The sequence below is a fragment of the Jaculus jaculus genome, chromosome 1 (assembly GCF_020740685.1).
Source record: "Jaculus jaculus isolate mJacJac1 chromosome 1, mJacJac1.mat.Y.cur, whole genome shotgun sequence".
In the NCBI taxonomy this organism is placed as follows: domain Eukaryota; kingdom Metazoa; phylum Chordata; class Mammalia; order Rodentia; family Dipodidae; genus Jaculus; species Jaculus jaculus.
In genome coordinates, this window is record NC_059102.1 from 269,503,395 (window position 1) to 269,525,484 (window position 22,090).

General features: G+C 38.3%; 1 protein-coding gene across 1 annotated transcript in view; it reads right to left on the minus strand.

Annotated features, from left to right (window-relative positions):
- The window catches only part of Cmc2 (C-X9-C motif containing 2), a 41,491-nt gene that overhangs the window by 17,936 nt on the left and 1,465 nt on the right, over positions 1–22,090 (minus strand). The window contains exon 2 of the mRNA XM_045159889.1: positions 10,521–10,632. Within this exon, the coding sequence (XP_045015824.1) occupies positions 10,521–10,601 (81 nt within the window). The 5' untranslated portion in view covers positions 10,602–10,632. The remainder of the gene's footprint in view (positions 1–10,520; positions 10,633–22,090) is intronic.

The following is a 22,090-nucleotide window of genomic DNA, read 5'->3' on the forward strand; positions in this document are numbered from 1 at the left end:
CAAGTAAGAATAAACAACAACAACAAAAAAGTTAAAAAAAAAAAAGAATTCTCATAAAGTTGATCATAACACAGACAACACAATTTTTAAACATGGAGGACAGACTTTGTAGGAGTGACCAAAAACCATTATAACAAGATGCTCAAAGCCATTAGCCATCAAAGAAACAATCTAAAACCAAAAGGACACACTACAGTGTCTTTGTAGGATGGCTAGTGTATTTACAGCATCAAGTGCTAGGAATAAAAGAATGCTGGTGCGACTACCAAGCAATACACATGGAGAGGAAACACCACACAATCTAGTCCTTCTACTCCAAGGTATTGATACAAGATAATAAAAAGATGTCCACATAAATGTTTGTACATAAATGTTCATAGAAGCTTTATTCAAAACAGTACTATAAACAACCTAAATGTCCATTAATACAGAAATAAGCTATAATATACAATAAAATATGGCTCAGAATTTAAAATGTATGAAAGCTAATGATATAAAATAGCATGTATGAGTCTCAAAACTGTGGAACAACACACAAGAATATATGTAGTATACAATACATTAATAACATATTCTAGACCAGCAAACCCCATCAACATTGTCAGAAAATAGTCCAGCAGTTGCTTGAGCCAGAGGTCAGGAATGAAGACTACACAGGGGCATAGAGAACAATGAGGTGAGAGAAACACTGTGTATCTTTAATTTCTTTTTTTTATATACTTTTCTTTATTTATTTGAGGGGGGTGCATAAGGGCCTCTATCCACTGCAAACGAACTCCAGGCGCAGGTGCCACCAAACATTGTACATCATGCCTATAATGATGATGGTGTGCATGCTTATATTTGCCAAAACTCAACAGCACACTTAAAATGGATATGTTTTTAATATTTTATTTTTATTTACTTATGACAGAAAAGGAGGGGGGGGGAGGGAGAGAGAATGGGCGTGTCAGGGCCTCCAGCCACTGCAAATGAACTCCAGACACGTGCGTCCCCTTGTGCATCTGGCTAACATGGGTCTTGGGGAATTGAACCTGGGTCCTTTGCCTTTGCAGGCCAATTCCTTAACTGCTAAGCCATCCCTCCAGCCCCAAATGGATATGTCTCATTGTATATAAATTATATATCAATGAAGCATTTTAAAAGATTTTCTTTAGTTCTAGGGATTTGAGATATTACTGTATGAAAGTCTTTGAAAGGATTTGCTTTGAAAGGAACTACAATGCTTAATTTCATTCAAGCTTTAGAGTTGTTGACCAAATGTCAATATACAAATAATATATAACAAAGAATATTTAAAAGCAGGCATCAGGCTAGAGAGATTGCGTAGAGGTTAAGGCACATGCCTGTAAAGCCAAAGGGCCCAGGTATGATTCCCCAGTACCCACATAAAGCCAGATGCACAGGTAACACAAGTCTGGAATTTGTTTGTAGTGGATAGAGGCCCTGGTGTACCCATGCTCGCTCTCTCTCTCTTTCTATCTGCCTCTCTCTCAAATATACTACTAATTTAAATTTAATTTAAAAAATTAAGCAAAGATAAAAAAACCAGTATTGACCTACAAAGGAAATATGAAAAGATGGTATGTTTATTTGCATCTAGCATTAGGATAGCTGCAACACACTTTTAAAAGACGAAATTAGCAAAATCCCCAGTGAAAAGATGAGCTGTTATTCTACAAAGTCCCTTTCTTTCCTGTGGCTCTTTCCATTAGCATACCCTCTCTGCAGTCTTTGCTTATAAATTACCATATAAAGTTGAGACTACTGCAACAAATAATCACTCCACGTTACTTTTTTTTTTAATTTTGCTTTAAAAAATATGAAGGTATGCCATTTACGTGGTCTGCCTTATTTTCCAGTTGAGTAAATAAGGAGACAGCTCTCAATTTCTTTTTATTTTTTTAACTTTTTTTCATTGACAACTTTGATAATTATAGACAAGAAATGGTGAACAATTCTCTCACCTCCCCCACTTTCCCTTTGCAAATCTACTCCCCATCATATCCCTCCCCCTCTCAATTAAGTCTCTCTTATTTTGATGTCATCATCTTTTGCTCCTATTAGGAGGGTCTTGTGTAGGCAGCATCAGGCATTGCAAGTCATGAAGGCCGTTTTGTGTCTGGAAGAGGCATCATAAGCAGTCCTACCCTTCCTTTGGCTCTTACATTCTTTCCGCCACCTTTTCTGCAATGGACCCTGAGCCTTGGAACACGTGATAAAGATGTTTCAATGCTGAACAATCCTCTGTCACTTCTTCTCAGCACTATGGTGCCCTTTAAGTCATCCCAGAAGTCACCGCCATATGAAAAGAGAAGCTTCTCTAACCAAAAAAGAGAATAGCATTAATAGATGGGTATGAACATTAAGAAAAGTGCTTACCAAGCAGTTTGATGAGCATAATATATGCATTTAGGCAGACACCAGCAGGCGTTACACCCGTAGGGTTTATGACTTTCCCTGTCATAGGTTTTCAGTACCAGGCATGAATTCCCTCCCATGGAATAGGCCTCCAGTCCAATCAGAGCGTGGTTGGTTTTCCCCATAACAGACATTTCACTATTGCACCCGTTGACTCATTTGCCCTGGCTGGCAGAACTTAAGACTTGCAGTGTCCACTGATGTTTATCTCCACTGATGATTAACTCTCCCATAGGGCTGCATACAGCATAGTTTTTCCAGCTTTCTGTCAGCTGGTCCACAGGGAGGAGGTTTTCGGCTCAGCTCCAGCTTCATTTCTCAGTGACCTGCAGTCCAAGCATGTGGAGTCTTCAGCAATAAGGTCTTACCATCTATTCCTGGTGGGAAACCAAGAACCTGGGCAATGGCCTATAATGTTTTAGAGGTATGAGAGACCTCCCTGGCCAATAAATCACTGCAATGTATTCCATCCTAGGCACTGAAATTTTTCTAGTAACAATCTATGGCTTCTGGGTACAACATTGTCAAAAAAAAAAAAAAAAAAGTTTCCGGATGGCTTATTCATATCATATTAAATTTTGATTTAACTTTTCCCCCAACACTTACTTTAATCAGTCTCTTTGCAAGACCTCCCTTAGACTAGTCCATACCCAGGAACTTGTTCATCTACTTACATATATAAAATACCACCCCTAAGTGTTCCCTTCTCATTCCTCCCTTATAACTACTTTAAGGCTTATTGGCCTCTGCTACTGAATTTTATTCCAGCTCAAATACAAGTCCAAACATTTGTGGCTAGGACCCACATATGAGAGAATATGTAGCACTTGGCTTTCTGGGCCTGGGTTACCTCACTAAGTATAATCTTTTTCAAGTCCATCCACTTTCCTGCAAATTTTGTAATTTCATTTTTCTTTAATGTTGAATAGAACTCTATTGTATAAATGAACCACATATTTATTATCCATTCATCTGTTGAGAGACATCTAGACCGGTTCCATTTTTGAGCTTTGGTGAATAAAGCAGCAGTAAACATGGATGTACAAGTATTCTAAGGTAGTGCAAGGAGTCCTTGGGAAATATGCCTATGAGTGTTATTACTGGGTCATATGGCAACATCCTTTGCTATACAAAAACTTTGTAATTTCATAAGGTCCCAGTAACTGATTAGTGGTTTTATTTCCTGAGCAACTGGAATTATATTCAGAAAGTCATTGCCTATGCCAAAATGTAGAAGGGTTTCTTGTACTTTTTCCTCTAGCTGTTTCTAATATTAAGGTCTTTGAACCATTTGGACTTAATTCTTGTGCATGGAGAGAAATAAGTACTTATTTTCATCCTTTTACATAAAGATATCCAGTTTTCTCAGCGCCATTTGTTGAAGAGGCTGTCTTTTCTCCAATGAGTATTTTTGGCATTTTCATCTAAGATCAGGTGGCTGTAGGTGCCCAGAGTTATATCTGGGTCCTCTATTCTATTCCAATTATCTATGTGTCTGTTTTTGTGCCAGTACTATGCTGTTTTTGTTATTATAGCTCTGTAATATAAGTTAAATTCGAGTATGGTTATACCACCAGCCTTATTTTTGTTACTCAAAATTGTTTTGGCTAGTCGAAGTTTTTTGTGCTTCCAAATGAATTTCAGAATTTGTGGATTGTTTTTCTATATCCATGAAGAACTGATGGGGACTGTATCAAATGTGAAGATTGCTTAATGATTGACATGTTCACAATATTGATCCTTCCAGTCCAAGAACATGGGCTGTCTTTCCATTTCCTACTGTCTTCTGTAATATCTCACTTGAGTGATTTAAAGTTTTCATTGTAGAGATCCTTCACTTCCTTGGTTAGATTTATTCCACAGTACATTTTTTCCCGAGGCAATTGTTAATAGGAGTGATTCCCTGATTTCATCCTCAGCATGTTTGCTGTTAGTATATAGAAAGGCTACTGATTTTTGTGGATGTTTTGTATCCTGCTACATTGCTAAAAGTATTTATCAGCTCTAACAGTTTGCTGGTAGAGTCTTTAGGGCCCTTTTTGTATAGAATCCTACCAGCTGCAAATAATAATAATTTGATCTCTTCCTTTCCAATTTGTATCCCTTCTATCAGTGTCTTTTCCCTTACTGATATAGCTAAAACTTCCAGTACTATATTAAATAAAAGTGGGGACAGTAGACACACTTCTCCTGTTCTTCATTTTAGTGGAAAAGTTTCAAATTTTACCCCATTTAGTATTATGTTGGCTGTAAGTTTGTCATATAGCCTTTGCCATGCTGAGATATGTTCCTCCTAATCCCAGTTCCTGGAGGACTTTTATCATGAAGAGAAGGTAGATATTTTTACATGCCTTTTCTTTATCTATTGACATGATCATGTCATTTTTGTCCTTCAGTTCATTTACACAGTGTATTACATTTATCGATTTGCATATGTTGAACCATCCCTGCACCTCTGGGAAAAAGCCAATTTGGTTGAGGTGAATAAACTTTTTGATATATTCTGGTATTCTGTTTGCCAATATCTTGTTGAGAATTTTGGCATCTATGTTCATGAAGGACATTAGTCTGTAGCTTTCTTTTTTTGTTCTGTCTTTATCTGGTTTTGGTATCAAGGGGATGCTGGCTTCGTAGGACTTTGGTAGAATTCCTTCCTTTTCTATTTTATGAATAAGTTTGAGAAGTAATAGTGTTCAATCTTCCATGAAGTTCTGGTAATATTCACCTGTGGAATCCAACTTGATCTGGAATTTTTCATTTGGAAGATACTTTATGACTGCTCGGATCTCTGTACTTGTTATAAGTCTATTTAAGTGGTTAATCTCATCTTGATTAAATTTTGGTATGTCATATAAATCAAGGAATAGCATCCATTTCTTTCAGATTTTCAAACTTAGTGGAGTATAGGTTCTTAAAGTATATCCTTATGATTTTCTGAATTTCTTTCATGTTTGTTGTAATAGGGCCTTTTTCATTTCTAATTTTATTGCTTTGTCTCTCTTCTCTCTTTTAGTCGGATTTGCTAAGGGATTATCAACTCTGTTTATCCTTTCAAAGAACCAATTCTTTGTTTCACTGATTCTTTGGATTTCTTTTTTTTGTTTGTTTGTTTGTTTTCTATTTCATTAACTTCTGTCCTATTCTTCATTATTTCTTCCCATTTACTGATTTCTGGTTTGCCTTGTTCTTGTTTTCCCAAGGCTGTAAGGTGAAGCATTAAGTTGTATACTTGTGACCTTTCTAAGTTCTTACTATAGGCACTTAAAGCTATACATTTCCCTCTTAGGACTGCTGTCATTCTGTCCCAAATGTTTTGGTATGTTGTGTTCTCATCATTTGATTCTATGAACTTTTTGGTTTCCCTCTTTATTTCTTCATTGACCCATTCATCTTTAGTAGTGTATTCTTTAGTTTTCATGGTTTTGTATATGCTCTATAGTTTTTCTTGCTGTTGATTTGTAATTTAATCCCACTGTAATCAGATAGAGTGCAAGGAGCTGGGCATGGTGGTGCACACCTTTAATCCCAGCACTTGGGAGGCAGAGGTAGGAGGATTGCCATGAGTTCAAGGCCACCCTGAGACTACATAGTGAATTCCAGGTCAGCTTGGGCTAGAGTGAACCCCTACCTCAAAAAAGCAAAACAAAAAGAAAGGGATAGAGTACAAGGGGTTATTTCAATTTTCCTATATTTGTTAAGATTTGCTTTGTGTCCTAATAGATAGTCTATTTTAGAAAATGTTCCATGTGGCACTAGAAAGGATGTGTATTCTGCAGTATTTGAGAGGAATGTTCTGTAGACATTTCTTAGGACCGTTTGTTGTTTTATGAGCTCATTTAATCCAGATGCTCCTGTGTTTATTTTTTTTGCTGGAATGATCTGTCAACTGATGAGACTGGAATGCTGAAGTCAACTGTATTTGGTGTTATCTGTGACCTTAAATCTAATAGTGTTTGTTTGATAAAATTAGGAGCCCCCATGTTAGGCGCATATATGTTTAGGATTGTAATGTCCTCCTCTTAGAGTGTTCCTTGAATCAATATAATATGACCTTCTTATCTTTAACTAATGTTTGTTTCAAGTCTATCCTGTCAGATATTAGGATAGCAATGCCTGCTTGTTTTTTAGACCCATTTGTTTGAAATGCCATTTTCCATCCTTTTGCCCTAAAATAGTATCCATCTTTTATGGAAAGGTGTGTTTCTTGGAGACAACAAATAGAAGGATCTTGCCTTTTAATCTAGTCTGCAAGCCTGTCTTTTATGATTGGGGCACTGAGGCCATTGATGCTGAGCTACTACTGAAAGGTGTGTATTTGTTCTTGCCATTCATCTTGATATGTAGTTCTTCTTGTTTTACCTTCACTCTCTTGTATTAACCATTATTTGAGTATGGTTTATGTTTTCCTGTTTTCTCATGTATGCACTTCCTTTCTTTTCAGCATGGAGGATCCCTTCAAGCATTTTCTGTAGAGCTGGTGGCCATGTATTCCTTTAGCCTGTTTTTGTTGTGGAATGTCCTTCTATCTCTGTCAATTTGGATAGATAGCTTTGCTGCATAAAGTAATCTTGGTTGACAGTTGTTATCTTTCAGAACTTGGAATACATCATTCTAAGCCCTTCTGGCTTTTAAAGTTTGTATTGAGTAATATGCTGTTATCCTTATAGGCTTGCCTTTATATGTGACTTGACTTGTTTAATTGCTTTCAATCTATTTTCTTTGGTTTGTGTGTTTTGTAGTTTAATTATAATATGGCAGTGAGAAGTACTTTCCTGATTTTGTCTGTTTGGTGTTCTAAAGGTTTCCTATATGTGTATGGGCATCCCTTTCCCTATCTTGGAAAATTTTCTTCTATGGTTTTGTTGAAAATACCTGCTATGCCATTGGAGTGAAATTCTTCTCCTTCTACTATACCCTGAATTCTTATGTTTGATCTCTTCATAGATTCCTAGATGTCTTGAAATTCCTATTCATACCTTCCTATTAGTTTGTCTTTCTCTCTGTTGGGATAAATTAGATTTGCCACCTGGTCTTCAAGTTTAGATTCTGTCCTCTCCTTGATCCATTCTACTGGTGAGACTTTCTACAAAGATTTCTGTTTGACTTACTGTTTTTCATCTCTAATATTTCTGATTGGTACCTTTTCATTATTTCTACTTCATTTCTCATGTCTTGTATTGACATACTGATTTCATTAAGTTGGTTTCCTGTGTTCTCTTGAAATTCCTTCAGGAGTTTGTTTTCTTCACTGATTCCTTTGATTTTTCTTTGATTCCTTTGAACATAGATATAATCATTTTTTAAAAAATCCTTGGGCTGGAGAGATGGCTTAGCTATTGATAGCTTGTCTGTGAAGCCTAAGGACCCTGGTTCAAGGCTCGATTCCCCAGGACCTATGTTAGCCAGATGCACACATCTAGAGTTTGTTTGCAGTGGCTGGAGGCCCTGGCAAGCCCATTCTCTTTCTCCCCGTCCCCCCTTTCTCTGTCACTCTCATATAAAAATAAACAAAAAATATTTTTTTAATCTTTGACTGATCACAGTGGCACATGCCTTTAATTCCAGCACTCAGGAGGCAGAGGTAGGAGGATCACTTTAAGTTCAAGGCCACCCTGAGACTACATAGTGAATTCAAGGTCAGCCTGAGCTACAGTTAGACCCTATCTTGAAAAAAGGAAAAAAAAAATTCTTTTTCAGGCATTTCATCTAAATCAGTCTTACTTGAGGACATTTCTGATGGATTTATAATTTTTGGTGGAATTATACTTTCTTGATTTTTTTGTATTATAATGTAGAGATTTTTGCATCTTGAGTTAATTTGATGCTTTGGTTTTCTAATTATCTGCTGTATTCTTAGACGTGTAAATCAAATGTTATATATCTTCAGGGTAGGGGCCTAAGGTACCAGGTATGGATCTTATATTACTCCCAGAGTGACAGCAGAAGTGACCCTAGGTGTTGAGTTGGCCTGATATGCAAGTATTCTAGTATTCTGGGTAAAGAAAATTACTGGCAAATTCTATATTCAACTGACCAATATACACATTCAATCAAAACCAGCAGTGAGTCTTTATGCAATAGTGGTAATTAATGCACACACACCAAAAAAGGATAATCTAATAAAGCCAAAGTTCCTAAGAGTGTGTGTTGCCCTATACCCTAAATCCTGTCAATTGGGAAGCTGAGATTTCTGGTCTGAAATTGGTTCAAGGTTAGCCTGGGACCTACTGAGACCTTGCCCCCAATAATGACAGAAGAAAAAGACAAAGGCCCTATAAATCACGAAATGTCAAAAGCAACAACAGTTAACACCAAAATACAGCTTATTTGAGAATTTGAGAAGCTGAGAGAGAATAAATACATCAATCAAATCTAACACATAACCTTCCCTGACATGGAAGGTGAGCTCAGCACTTCCAGTGCAGACCTGGCTTTGTGCAAGTAGACCCTGTTACCTTTTGGGATGGCATCCAATCTCACTTGTGATGAGTGCCCACCTTGGTCCCTCTCTGTTGTACTGTGGACTCAGGCTGCTTGGGTTGCTGGATCTGGTGTTCTGATTGGCTGTGCTGGATGGTGTGTGACTGGGGGATGGCCCTTCAGTGGTTCGCAGCACTGGCGGTTGGGGGAAGGGAGGCTATGCAGGATGTTTGGAGTTGTACAGGAGCTGCTCAACCAGTCATGTTTGTGTTCTCCTTAGCAGCTGTTCAGCTGGTCCCTCTGTCTTGTCCATCAGGTTTCTTGACTTTGCTAGGAGGTTGGTCTGAGTGGAAAATCCTTTCACCTGGCTTGTCCTGCCGCTCAGAGTCGGACAGCCATGCAGCCTGGTACCTCAAGAGGAGCTGATCCTGGCTGGTTGCCTGCTTGCTAGAAACTCTGGGTCTCTCCTGCTTCTGTGCTAAGGTTCATAATTCTTTATATACCTTCACTTTTCAGAAGAGGAATGTATTTGGCTATTTTTCTGCTTATTCCCCCTCCATACCCTCAGGCTGCTTTGGCCTGGCTACTATACCACTACCTTAACCAGAAGTCTTTCAATTTCTTGATCTAAAGATATGGTGAAAACAGTTTGCCTAAAGTAGAATGTCATCAATGTTCTTTGGACCAAAATCAATTTCTGCCTGCACTAAATAGAAGTATGACCTTACCTTTGGTCTTTAAATTTTACTCATCTAGTGGTACTCACTATGATCAAATATGGTATGTCAGGCTAGAGAAGTGGCTTAGCGCTTAAGGAGCTTGCCTGTGAAGCCTAAGACCTAGGTTCGATTCTGCAGGACCCATCCACATAAGCCAAGATGCACAAGTGGCACATGCATATGGAGTTCATTTGTAGTGGCTTAGAAGCCCTGGTATGCCCATTCTCTCTCTCCCCCTCCCTCCCTCCCTTTTTCTCTCTAACAAGTTAAGTAAAATTTTAAAACTGTTAAAAAAATTCTTTGAAAAATTGATAAATCTCCAGTTTATGAGCATCATGAGGTAAATAACACCACACCAAGTTAAAAAACACATAAAACCTTCTTAAACTGTAAGGAGTCAAATATATGACAAGCATAGCTAGATATTAAATAGCTATAAAAATATCAGCTTGATTTGATGTACTGATAATATGGGCTCATTTTCTATTTTGGTTTTAGCCAGGAGATTTTGCCACTATCCCATAAAAGCTTAAATAAATCCATCAAATGAGAAAACCCATAAATTAGATTTAGCTAGAATGTACTTACATAAAATGTTTGAATTAGCATAAAACAAAAAATGTCAAACATCAAAGAGCAGATAATCTTAGAATAATCCTATTATGAGCAAAGGCATTAGAACTAACATAATTGTTCTCGCATTCTATCCCTAGGAAAGGGAAATCGTTTCCTTGGAAGAACAGATTCCAACCTATATGATTTCAGAGGTGCCCTAACTCACTGATCATAAAATGAAGGGGGGGGGGTAGAATCACACACTTCAATTGCTAACCTTCAGTAAGCATTATTAAGACATTGTCATTATTATGACACCATCATTCCCCTTCCCTAAGAATACATCACATTAGCATTATACCTAAGTTTAATCTGTGCTTTATGGACAGTTTTCTGAACTCTTACATTTTTGTGACATTCTTTAAGCAAGTTAATCAAGACGTTGCATTCTTCAGTGTGCAAATGTGGTGATAAGTCAGGATGCATCTTTAGGAGGTGACGGTCACAGCAGTGCAACCTGTGAATACAAGAAGGTCTTGAATATGCATAAATGCATTTGTGAATGCCACCTAAAAGTATTTTCAGTACAACCTACAATGATCTTTATCATGAGAGAATATAAACAGTAACCAGCTGTGTAACCTTGGGAATTATTAAACTTGAGCCTCAGTTTCCTTTCCAATGATTTTTACATATTTAGCATGTCATCAGGAGAGTTTAGAGAACCTGCAGGTTCAGAAGGAGAAAAGCAGAAATCCTCAAGAGTCAATCCTAGAATAAGTACTCAGGCAAAAACAGCTGGCCTATATTAATTAGCCTGACTTCAAATATTTCCCTCATATTTCTGAAATTGATTACTACTCATTTGGTTCAGGTGAAATTCTACCAACTAACAGAATTGGCTTATTCTTTTAAAATTAATTTCCCTTTAAAAGGGTTAAAGGGGGCTGGAGAGATGGCTTAGCGGTTAAGCAGTTGCCTGTGAAGCCTAAGGACCCCGGTTTGAGTCTCGATTCCCCAATTCCCCAGGACCCACATTAGCCAGATGCACAAGGGGGCACATGCATCTGGAGTTCCTTTGCAGTGGCTGGAGGCCCTGGCGTGCTCCTCTCCCCCCCCCCCCCCCTCTCTCTCTCTCTCTCTCTCTCTCTCTATCTGCTTCTTTCTCTCTCTGTCACTTTCAAATAAATAAATAAATAAAATAATTTTTTTAAAAAGTGTTAAAGGGCCACTAGTCTTTCTTACTTTACTCTAAATTAATATAAACAGCTTTCTTAAATCTGGCAAAGAAAACCTAGCTAAACAAAGAGTGAAACAAGATGATGTAATTTTTTTTTCAAATTTAACAGATGCATTCATAAAGCTACTTATTACACTTAAAAACAGGAAGCTGAAATGAAGTTTAATGATTCATTCACAAAATAGGTAATTAGCTGCGAAGCTAAGTATGGTGATGCATGCCTTTAGTCCGAACACTCAGGAGGCTGACTTAGGAAGACAACCATGAATTTGAGGCCAGCCTGGAGCTAACAAAGTGACTTCTAGGTCAGCCTGGGCTTGGGGGGTCGGGGGGGGGGGTGTGAGAAAGAAATAAACAGCCAAGGTCAAAGGAAATGTGTTCTTCTAAAGGGGTTTGCATGGTTATGTAGCAGTACTCAACTATTCTTTTTTATTTACATACCCTTTCTTTGGGTGATGAAAATGTTCTAAAACTCGGTTGTAGTTAGTAGTTGATCAATTCTACAAACTCAAAAATCACTGGGTATTTTTTATGTCATGTAGGTTACACCTTAATAAACCTGTTTTTTTTTTAATTATTTATTTATTTATTTGAGAGCGACAGACACAGAGAGAAAGACAAATAGAGGGAGAGAGAGAGAATGGGTGCGCCAGGGCTTCCAGCCTCTGCAAACGAACTCCAGACACGTGCGCCCCCTTCTGCATCTGGCTAACGTGGGACCTGGGGAACCGAGCCTCGAACCGGGGTCCTTAGGCTTCACAGGCAAGCGCTTAACCGCTAAGCCATATCTCCAGCCCCTGTTCTTTTTTTTAAGTTTTGAAAAATATAAATGTGTATATATTTCTGAAAATTACAGATTGCCAACTCTACTCACAACAAATACTAAAAAAAATTTAATCTTCAGTTAATAATTCTAATGGATTAAACCATAGCTCCTACTTCAGACTGCTATTTTAGCTACTCAACATTCCATTCTCTAGCTACCAGACACATACACACATAACTCAGCCAAAGATTACAAATCATGTTGTGCTATCCAGTTAGGATTTGAAATGGAAAATGGAAATGCAGCCAAGTACAAGTTCTCTTTGTCTAGAACTGACTACAAGCTTTCAATGACACAAATTTATTACCTTAAGAAAAAATGAAGTTTGGTATAGTTCAGCAATTTGTAAGTTATCAAATACTATATCAATATTATATAACTACATCTATAGTATTAGTTACCTAATACTATAGTTATCAACCTCATTTATTTTTCTTCTGAAAGAAGTACCAAGTAATATAAAGCCATACTAATAAAAACAGCATGATACTGGCATAAAAACAGACATGTTAGGGTGTTGGAGAGATGGCTTAGCGGTTAAGGTACTTGCCTATGAAGCCTAAGGACCAGGTTTGATCCCCAGCACCCACGTAAGCCAGATTCACAAGATGGCACATGCATCTGAAGTTCGTTTACGGTGCTAGAGGCCCTGGCATGCCCATTCTCTCTCTTTCATAAATAAGCAAATAAAAAAAAAAAAAAACACAGACCAATGAAACAAAATTGAAGATTCATCCCTAGTTCAGGAAACTACAGCTACTTGATCTCTGATAAAGAAGCCAACAATGCACACTGGAGAAAAAAGGTCATCTTCAACAATTATGTAGTCTCATGGTGGCCTCAAATTCATGGTGATTTTCCTACCTCTGCCTCCCAAGTACTGGGATTAAAGACATTAAAAATACAAGTAGGCTTTGTGCTAGATTTTGCCAACTATAAGCTAATGCAAGCATTCTGGGCATGTTGCAGAAGATTGTTAGGTATATGTAAAAATGTAGCTTTCTTTTTCGGTAATGCTATGATTGAGCATGGGGCCCTGTGCTTGTTACAGAAGTTAATGAAGCTCCAACACTGAGCTTTTCCCCTGGTTGTCTGCTTCTGCCATACTTTACCACCATGATGAAACCTTTCAAACTATAAGCCAGAAATAAACCCTTTCCTTCCATAAGCTGCTTCTGGTTGGGTGTTTTGTCCAAGAAAGAAAAAAAAAACTGCCTGTGCCTTACTAGTCAGTCCTTTTTGTCATACACCATGTGTTTTTAGATATTCTTTCTGTCCTTTCTCTATCTATGCTACTTCTACCCAGTCTATATCACCCAGTTTGGCCAAAATGTCGGTGTGTATATATACTATTATAATCTTGGGTATAATACACAAATCATGCCTATGGTAAAAAGCTTTCTTTAAGTATGATTATAAAATAATGGAACTGTTCTCTCAGAACATTTAAGGGCTAATACTTTCCAGTAAGTAATCATCTTCCCATTCTAATAATACTATTATAAGTCAAGAGACCCCTTACAAACTGAGGAAAATCAAAATAATATATTTCATATTCATATTTTGTAAATGTCTTCAAAGCTATCAGGAGGTATCAGTATTATGAGTTTAGAAAATTATTTATTGAATGCTCACCATATGCCAGACACAAGTTTTATAATACAAGTATACAAAATGGATATCCTAACTTCCAGGTAAGGTGGCGACATAGTACCCATGCCAAAGCAGCCTAAGGAGAGAAATAAGCAGAAAAACAGCAAAATATACCCTTCTACTGAAAGGTGAAGGTGTTTAAGTTATTATTAACCATATCAGAGAAGCAGGAGAGACTAAGATCTTTAAGAAAGAAAGAAGCCCACCAGAATCCCACCAAGGCACCAGCAGCCTTGGTCCACATGTCTACCAGCCCAGCAGGTGCAGATCTGCAGGAGCAGAAACTACGTGGAGGGATTTTCCCCTCATATCAGTCTCCTTGCAAACTCAAGAAACCTGAAGGAAAACACAAACAGGACCAGCTGAGCAGTGCCGGTACAACTCCAGGCACCCTGCATAGCCTCCCATTCCCCAAATGTCAGTGCCATGAACTTCTGCAGAACTTATTCACTCCCAACCACACGGCATGGAAACAACCAATCAGAACACTAGATCCACAACACAACACAGAAGAATCAAGGTGGGCACTCAGCATTGGTGAGATTGGAAGCCATCCCAAAAGGTTCCAGGACCTACTTACAGAAAGATAGGTACTAGAAGTACTAATAAGTGTTTCTAACTCAGGGCCAGTTATGTGTTACATAGTCATGGTTGGCTTTATCATTTCCAAATAAGTGTGTATTTTGGTGTTGACAATTGTTGACTTTGATATTCCCTGATTCATAGGGCCTTTGTCTTTTACTTCTGTCATTACTGGGAGCAGGGACTGACTTGGCCCCAGGCTGACCTGGAACCCATTTCAGATCAGAAATCTCAACCTCCCAGTTAACAGGATTAAGGGTGTGGGGCAACATATACCATTAGAGACTTTGGCTTTATTAAATTGTCTATTTTAATCCCCACTACTGCATAAATACTCTGTGCTGGTTTGGACTGAATGTGTACACTGCTCACTTGAATTTTAGAATTTGCCAGTAAACTGCTCTATCTAGTATACTAGAATACGTAAATAGCAGGGATACTTAACACCTAGGGTCATTTCCGTTTTCTTGGAATATAAGAACTACCCTTAGCACCTTAAACTCCTACTCTATCTTGAAGATATATAAAGTCAGATTTACATGGCTAAGAACACCACAGATAACTAGAAAACCCAAGTATCAAATTAACTCAAGATGCAAAAATCTCTATATAATACAAGAAACACACACACAAAAAAAATGAAGACAAAGCAATCCCACCAAAAACTATAAATCCATCAGAAAGGACCCTCAGTGAGACTGTTTCAGGTAAAATGTCAGACAACAATTACAAAAAAAAAAAAAATATTATATCTAAACTCAAAGAAATCAAGGAATGGTTCAAAGAAGAAAATAAACTCCTAAAGAAGAACATAGGAAACCAACTTAATGAAATAAGAATGTCAATACAAGACTTGAGGAAGGAAATACAAATAATGAAAAAAAAATACCAATCAGAAATATTAGAAATGAAAAACAGTAAGTCAAATAGAAAACTGTAGAAAGTCTCACCAATAGAATGGATCAAGAGAACAGAATATCTAAACTAGAAGACCAGGTGGCAGATCTAAAACAGTCCAACAAAGTGAAAGACAAACTAATAGGAAGGCATGAATGGGCATTTCAAGACATTCAGAACACTATAGAGATCAAACATAAGAATTCAAGGGATAATAGAAGGAGAAGAATTTCACTCCAAACGCATAGTAGGCATTTTCAACAAAATCATAGAAAACTTCTCCCAAATAGGAAAAGTGATGCCAATGCAGATACAGGAAGCCTTTAGAATGCAAAATGGCCAAAATCAGGACAGAACCTCTCATTGTCATATTATAATTAAATCACAAAACACACAAACCAAAGATAATATATTGAAAGCAGTTAAGAGAGAGAAATCAAGTCATATGCAAAGGCAAGCCCATAAGGATAACAGCAGCTTACTCAATACAAACCTACCTTTCCACAAAAGGCAGGTAAGATAGATAGGGGAAAGGTTGGAAAACAGTGTTGTTTCAAGTAAATGTGCCTAGAAAACAAGCAGGTGCCACTATCCTAATATCTGACAGGGTAGACTTCAAACAAATATTAGCTAGGAAAAGTAAGAAGGTCACTTTATACTGATTAAAGGAACATTCCAACAGAAGGACATTACAATCCTAAACATATGCAACTAACATACGGGATCCCAATTTCATCAAACAAACACTATTAGAATTAAGGTCACAGATAACACTAAATACAGTTATAGTGGGTGACATCAACACCCCACTCTCATCAACTGACAGGTCCCTCCAGCAAAAAATAAACAGAGAAGCATGTGGATTAAATGAATTCATCCAACAAATGAACCTAAGAGATATCTACAGAACATTTCACCCAAATGCTGCAGAATACACATCTTTTCAGCAGTTCATGGAACTTTCTCTAAAACAGACCATATATTAGGATACAAATCAAACCTTAACCAATACAGGAATATTGAAGTAATTCCTTGCACTATCTAATCATAGTAGGATTAAACTACAAATCAAGAGCGAGAAAAGCTATAGAGCATACACAAAATCATGGAAAGTAAATAGTACCCTACTAAATGATGAATGGATCAATGAATAAATCAAGAAAGAAATCAAAAAATTCATGAAATCAGATGATAATAAGAACACAACATACCAAAACCTTTGGGACACAATGAAGGCAGTTCTAAGAAGGAAATTTATAGCTTTAAGTACCTATAATAAGAAATTAGAGCCAGGCCAAATGAGCCAACGTTTGCAATAGTGGCACGTCTGTCATGGAGGAAACCAACTGCCCTCTACTTGGACTGGAGGCCCACTCCATGGAGGGAATACATCCCTGATATTGAAAACCTAAAACAGGGTTAGTCAGAAGCCCTAGGGGTGTAACATCTGCTGCTGTCTGGCTAAATGTATATACTATGCTCACCAAACTGCCCAGTAAGCACTTCTCTTAATGTTCATATCTATATATTAATGCTACTCTCACTTTTTAAAAATTTTTTTGTTTACTTTTATTTATTTATTTGAGAGCAACAGACACAGAAAGAGGCAGATAGAGAGAATGGGCACGCCAGGACCTCCAGCCACTGCAAACGAACTCCAGATGCGTGCGCCCCCTTGTGCATCTGGCTAACGTGGGTCCTGGGGAATCGAGCCTCAAACCGGGGTCCTTAGTCTTCACAGGCAAGTGCTTAACCGCTAAGCCATTTCTCCAGCCCTGCTACTCTCACTTTTGGTAGAGAACTTTCTCTTTTCATATGGCAGTGACCTTGGGATGACTCAGAAGGCGTCATGGTGCTGAGAAGTGACAGAGGAGTGCTCACCACTACAGTATCTTGATCACACCTTTCAAGGCTCAGGGTCCATTGCGGAAGAGGTGGCAGAAAGAAAATAAAAACCAAAGGGTAAGACTCCTTACAACATGCTCCTCCAGACACAAAATGGCCTGGATATCCATGACCTCACAGTGCCTGACAATACCTACACAAGACTATCATAATAGGAGAAAAATACCATGACATCAAAATAAAAGAGAGACTGATTGAGAGGAGGAAAGGATATGATGGAGAATGGAGTTTCAAAGGGGAAAATGGGGGGAGGGAGGGCATTACCACAGGATAGTGTTTATAATCATGGAAGTTGTTAATAAAAAAAAAAAGAAAAAAAATTAGAAAGGTCACAAGTAAACAACTTAATGCCTCATCTTACAGCCTTGGGAAAAGAAGAACAAGGCAAAACCAAACATCAGTATATAGGAAAAAATAATGAAGATTAGAGCAGAAATTAACGAAGTAGAAACAAAAAGAACAATATAAAGAATCAACGAAACAAAGACTTGGTTCTTTGAAAGGATAAACAAGATTGATAAACCCTTAGCAAATCTGACCAAAAGAAAGAGCAATATAAAATATAAAAATAAAAACAAGGTTTCACTATGTAGCCCAGACTGGCCAGCCAAACAAATGTTTAATTATACTTGTGCACCAATACCATATATAGCCAGCTCCAGATACACTTCCCCATGTTCAGAATAGGAGAGAACCATTTATACTGCAGAGGACAACCTTCCTCAAAAAAAAAAAAAAGGCATATCTGTCTTCTCATTTTCTTTCTCACTGTATGAAATGCAGATTGTAGTGAGGTGACCTGCAGATTGATAGCTAGGCGTGGTGGCACATGCCTTTAATCCCAGCACTCAGGAGGTGGAGGCAGAGGCAAAGACAGGAAGATCACCAAGACTACATACTGAATTCCAGATCAGCGTGGATTAGAGTGAGACTCTACCTCAAAAAAAAAAAAAAAAAAAGATTGGGGCTGGAGAACAGTTAAGGCATTTGCCTGCAAAGTCAAAGGATCCTGATTCAATTCTCCAGGACCCATGTAAGACATACACAGGGTTATGCATTTGCAGTTGGTTTGCAGTGACTGGAGGCCCTGACTTGCCCATTCTTTTTCTCCCTCCCTCTCTCTCTCCCTCCCCTCTTTCTCTCTAAAATAAAAAAACAAAAAGATTGATCATCAAGTACTGAAACAAGCTGCAGTCGTGAACTGCTTACCTTTTATGGAAGCCTAAGGGTCCCCATTAGGGGAATTGGGGAAAGGGGCTAAAAAAGAAGGTGCTTCGGGGCAAGAAAGCACGGGGAGCTCCTTCCACAAAAGGCAAGTAATAAACCTACCCCAAAGATACAATGGGAGACAGGCCTTAGAAATACAGGTTTTTTGTTTGTTTTTTACAGAGGGAGAAAGAAATAGAGAGCTGGCACACCAGGGCCTCAGCTACTGACATTGAACTCCAGACACTAGCACCACCTAGTGAGCACATGCAACCTTGCACACGACTCACCTTCCAGGTCAATCTGGGCTTAATGAATATTTTGTGTGTCTGGCTAACATGGGATCTGGAGAGTCAAACATGAATCCTTAGGCTTTGCAGGCAAGCACCTTAACCACTGAGCCATCTCTTCAGCCCAAAATAAATTGTATTTCAGTTAAGGGCACTTGTTTGAAAGCCTGATAGCCTGGATTTGATTCCCCAGTACCCAGAAAAGCCAGATGCGCAAAGTGGTGCATGCATCTAGAGTTCTTTTACAGTGGCAGGAGGCCCTGGCATGACCATACCCACTCTCTCTGTCTCTCTCATAAATAAACTGGATACCAAACGGTGAAATTTGCAAAAGTAAATATCATCATCAACAAAGCTGTCCAACAACAAATCAGGCTGCTATAGGTAACTTATTTTTTGGTAATATGACCAAGAAACTGCTGTGTAAGTTAAGGATGTTATAAAATACACACTTCAGGGCTGGGGAGATTGCTCAGTGGTTAAGGCACTTGCTTGCAAAGTCTAAAGAACTGGATTCAATTCCCCAGTATATACATAAAGCCAGATGCACAAAGTGGCACACGCATCTGCAGTTTGTTTATAGCGGCTAAGGCCCTGGTGTGACCATTCTGTCTGTCTATATCTCTTCCATTTCTCTCTGCTCACAAATAAAAACATAAAAATATTTTTTAAAATACATACTTGCATTGAACTGTCGCAAATTCCAAGTTCACAAATTATTTTGTTAGTTCCATAAAGATCACAAGTTTGAGGCTAGTGTTGTCTCAAAAACCAAAACAGAGCTGGAGTGATGGCTCAGTGGCTAAGGTGCTTATCTGTGAAGCCTAAGGACCCAGGTCTGATTCCCTAAGTGCCCATGTAAGCCAGATGCACAAGGTGGCACATGAGTCTGGCATTCATTTGCACTGGCTAGAGGCTCTGGCATGCCCATTCTCTCTCTTTGTATGTCTCTCCTCATAAATAAATAAATAAATTTATAAATAAAACAAGGGCTGGTGAGATAGCTTAGTGATTAAGGCACTTATCAGCAAAGCCTAAGAACCCATGTTTGATTCTCCAGATCCCATGTAAGCCAGACACACAAGATGACACAAGGTCGCACGTTCACACAGATGGTGCACACGTCTGGAGTTCAATTGCAGTGGCTGCCCTGATATGCCAGTTCTCTTTCTCTCTCAAAAAACAATAATAATTTTTTAAAATTTATAAATAGCCTTATTATAACTTAAAGTATGTATTTTATAAACCGAAAAGCATGTAAACACAAAATTTCCATCCCACTCCTGCAATGAAATTTATAAATCATCAGAATAAACTTGTCACAATGACATACCTCCTTCTTCTGCCAACCCCAGCTACTTCCTCAAATACACATGCAAAGATACCAACAAGCCAAAAAAAAAAAAAAAAAAACCTCATATAAAAGCTCAGCTGTGAAAATCTGTTATTTTGTTATTTTGATAACCAGCTAGCAAAGGCTCCTAACAACAAAGTTTAACTTCTCTTTGGGGTATGCTGGGAGAATAAGAGTGAAAGGGTACTCTTGGCAAAGACAAAAAGTATAGTTATTATGTTTGTTTCTTACTCTACCACAACTCAGGTAAATTTTTCTTAATGGATATTTTAGGATAGATTTCAACCACCAGGTGTCACAATTTTAATAAAGAAAACCCTATTACAGAAGGATAAACATTAGAACACATTTCCAGAACTATAATCACAGGGGGAACCTTGTACTTTAATGCCACTTTAGTTTTGGGGTTTTGTTTTTTTTTCTTTTTAAAAAAATATTTAGGGGCTGGAGAGATGGCTTAGTGGTTAAGAGCTTGCCTGTGAAGCCTGAGGACCCTGGTTCAAGGCTCAATTCTCCAGGACCCACATTAGCCAGATGCATAAGGGGGCACAAGTATCTGGAGTTCGTTTGGAGTGGCTGGAGGCCCTGGGTGCCCATTCTCTCTCTCTCTCCCTCTCTCTGTCTCTGTCTGTCACTCTCAAATAAATAAATAAAAACAAAAAAAATTTAAAAAAAAAATATTTAGGGGCTGGAGAGATGGTTTAGCAGTTAAGCGCTTGCCTGTGAAGCTTAAGGACCCTGGTTCGAGGCTCAATTCCCCAGGACCCACGTTAGCCAGATGCACAAGGGGGCGCATGAATCTGGAGTTCGTTTGCAGTGGCTGGATGCCCTGGCACGCCCATTCTCTCCTTCTCTCCTTTTCTCTCTCTCCCTATTTCTCTCTGTCTATCGTTCTCAAATAAATAAATAAAAAATAAACAAAAATTTAAAAAATATATTTAGGCCAGATGTGGTGGTGCACACCTTTAATCCCAACACTTGGGAGGCAAAGTAGAGGATCCAGGCCATCCTGAGACTACACAGTAAATTTCAGGTCAGTCTGGGCTAGCACAAGACCCTACTTTAAAAAAAAATTTTTTTTAATTTATTTGAAGAAGAGAATGGATGCACCAAGACCTACCTCCTACTACTATAACTGAACTCCAGAAATGTTGCATATCTGACTTTACACGGGTACTAGGAAACTAAACCCAGGTAGGCAGGCTTTGCAGTAAGCATTTAGCCACTGAGACTTCTTCCAAGCCTCCCACTTGGTTTTTCCTTAGAAACATTTTGCTATTGTGTGACTGTCCAGAAAATAAACTTACACTAAAGTTGTACCTTCTATGATTTTAAAATAAGCAAAAAAAAAAAAAAAAAAAATACACCAACTCCAGGAAGTCTCTTTTGTTCAGCCTATGAAAAATCTATTCTCTAGAAAGAAAAAAAAAAAAAAACTTCAAGCTAACAATGCTCTTTAAAGTGCATCTTTTAAGCCAAGCATGGTGGCACACACTTGATTCCAGCACTGTGGGAGGATCTCCAGGAGTTTGAGGCCAACCTGGGGCTACAAAGTAAGTTCCTGGTAAGCTTGAGCTACAGTGAGACCCTGCCTCGAAAATCAAAAACAAGATGTATCTTTTTAAAAAACTTTACTTATTTGAGAGAGAGAGAGAAAGGCAGAGGGACAGAGAGAGAATGGGCTAACCAGGGCCTCTAGTTACTGCAAACAATCTCCAGACACATGTGCCACCTGGTGCATCTGACTTACATGGATACTGGGAATTAAACCTGGGTCCTTTGGCTTTATAGGCAAATGGTTTAAACGCTAAGCCATCTCTCCAGCCCAAAATGGATCTTTTGAAAGCCTACAAGTCAGAAATCCAAGGATTAATTTATTATTTACAATTTTTGCAAACTACAAATCATATCACAACCGAGTGGCACACACAGTAACGGACTGCCTACCCTGCCCAATTCTACTTGCAAATGCCCAAATCTAGACTATCACTCCTAGACTAACTACCACATGTCTACTACTCT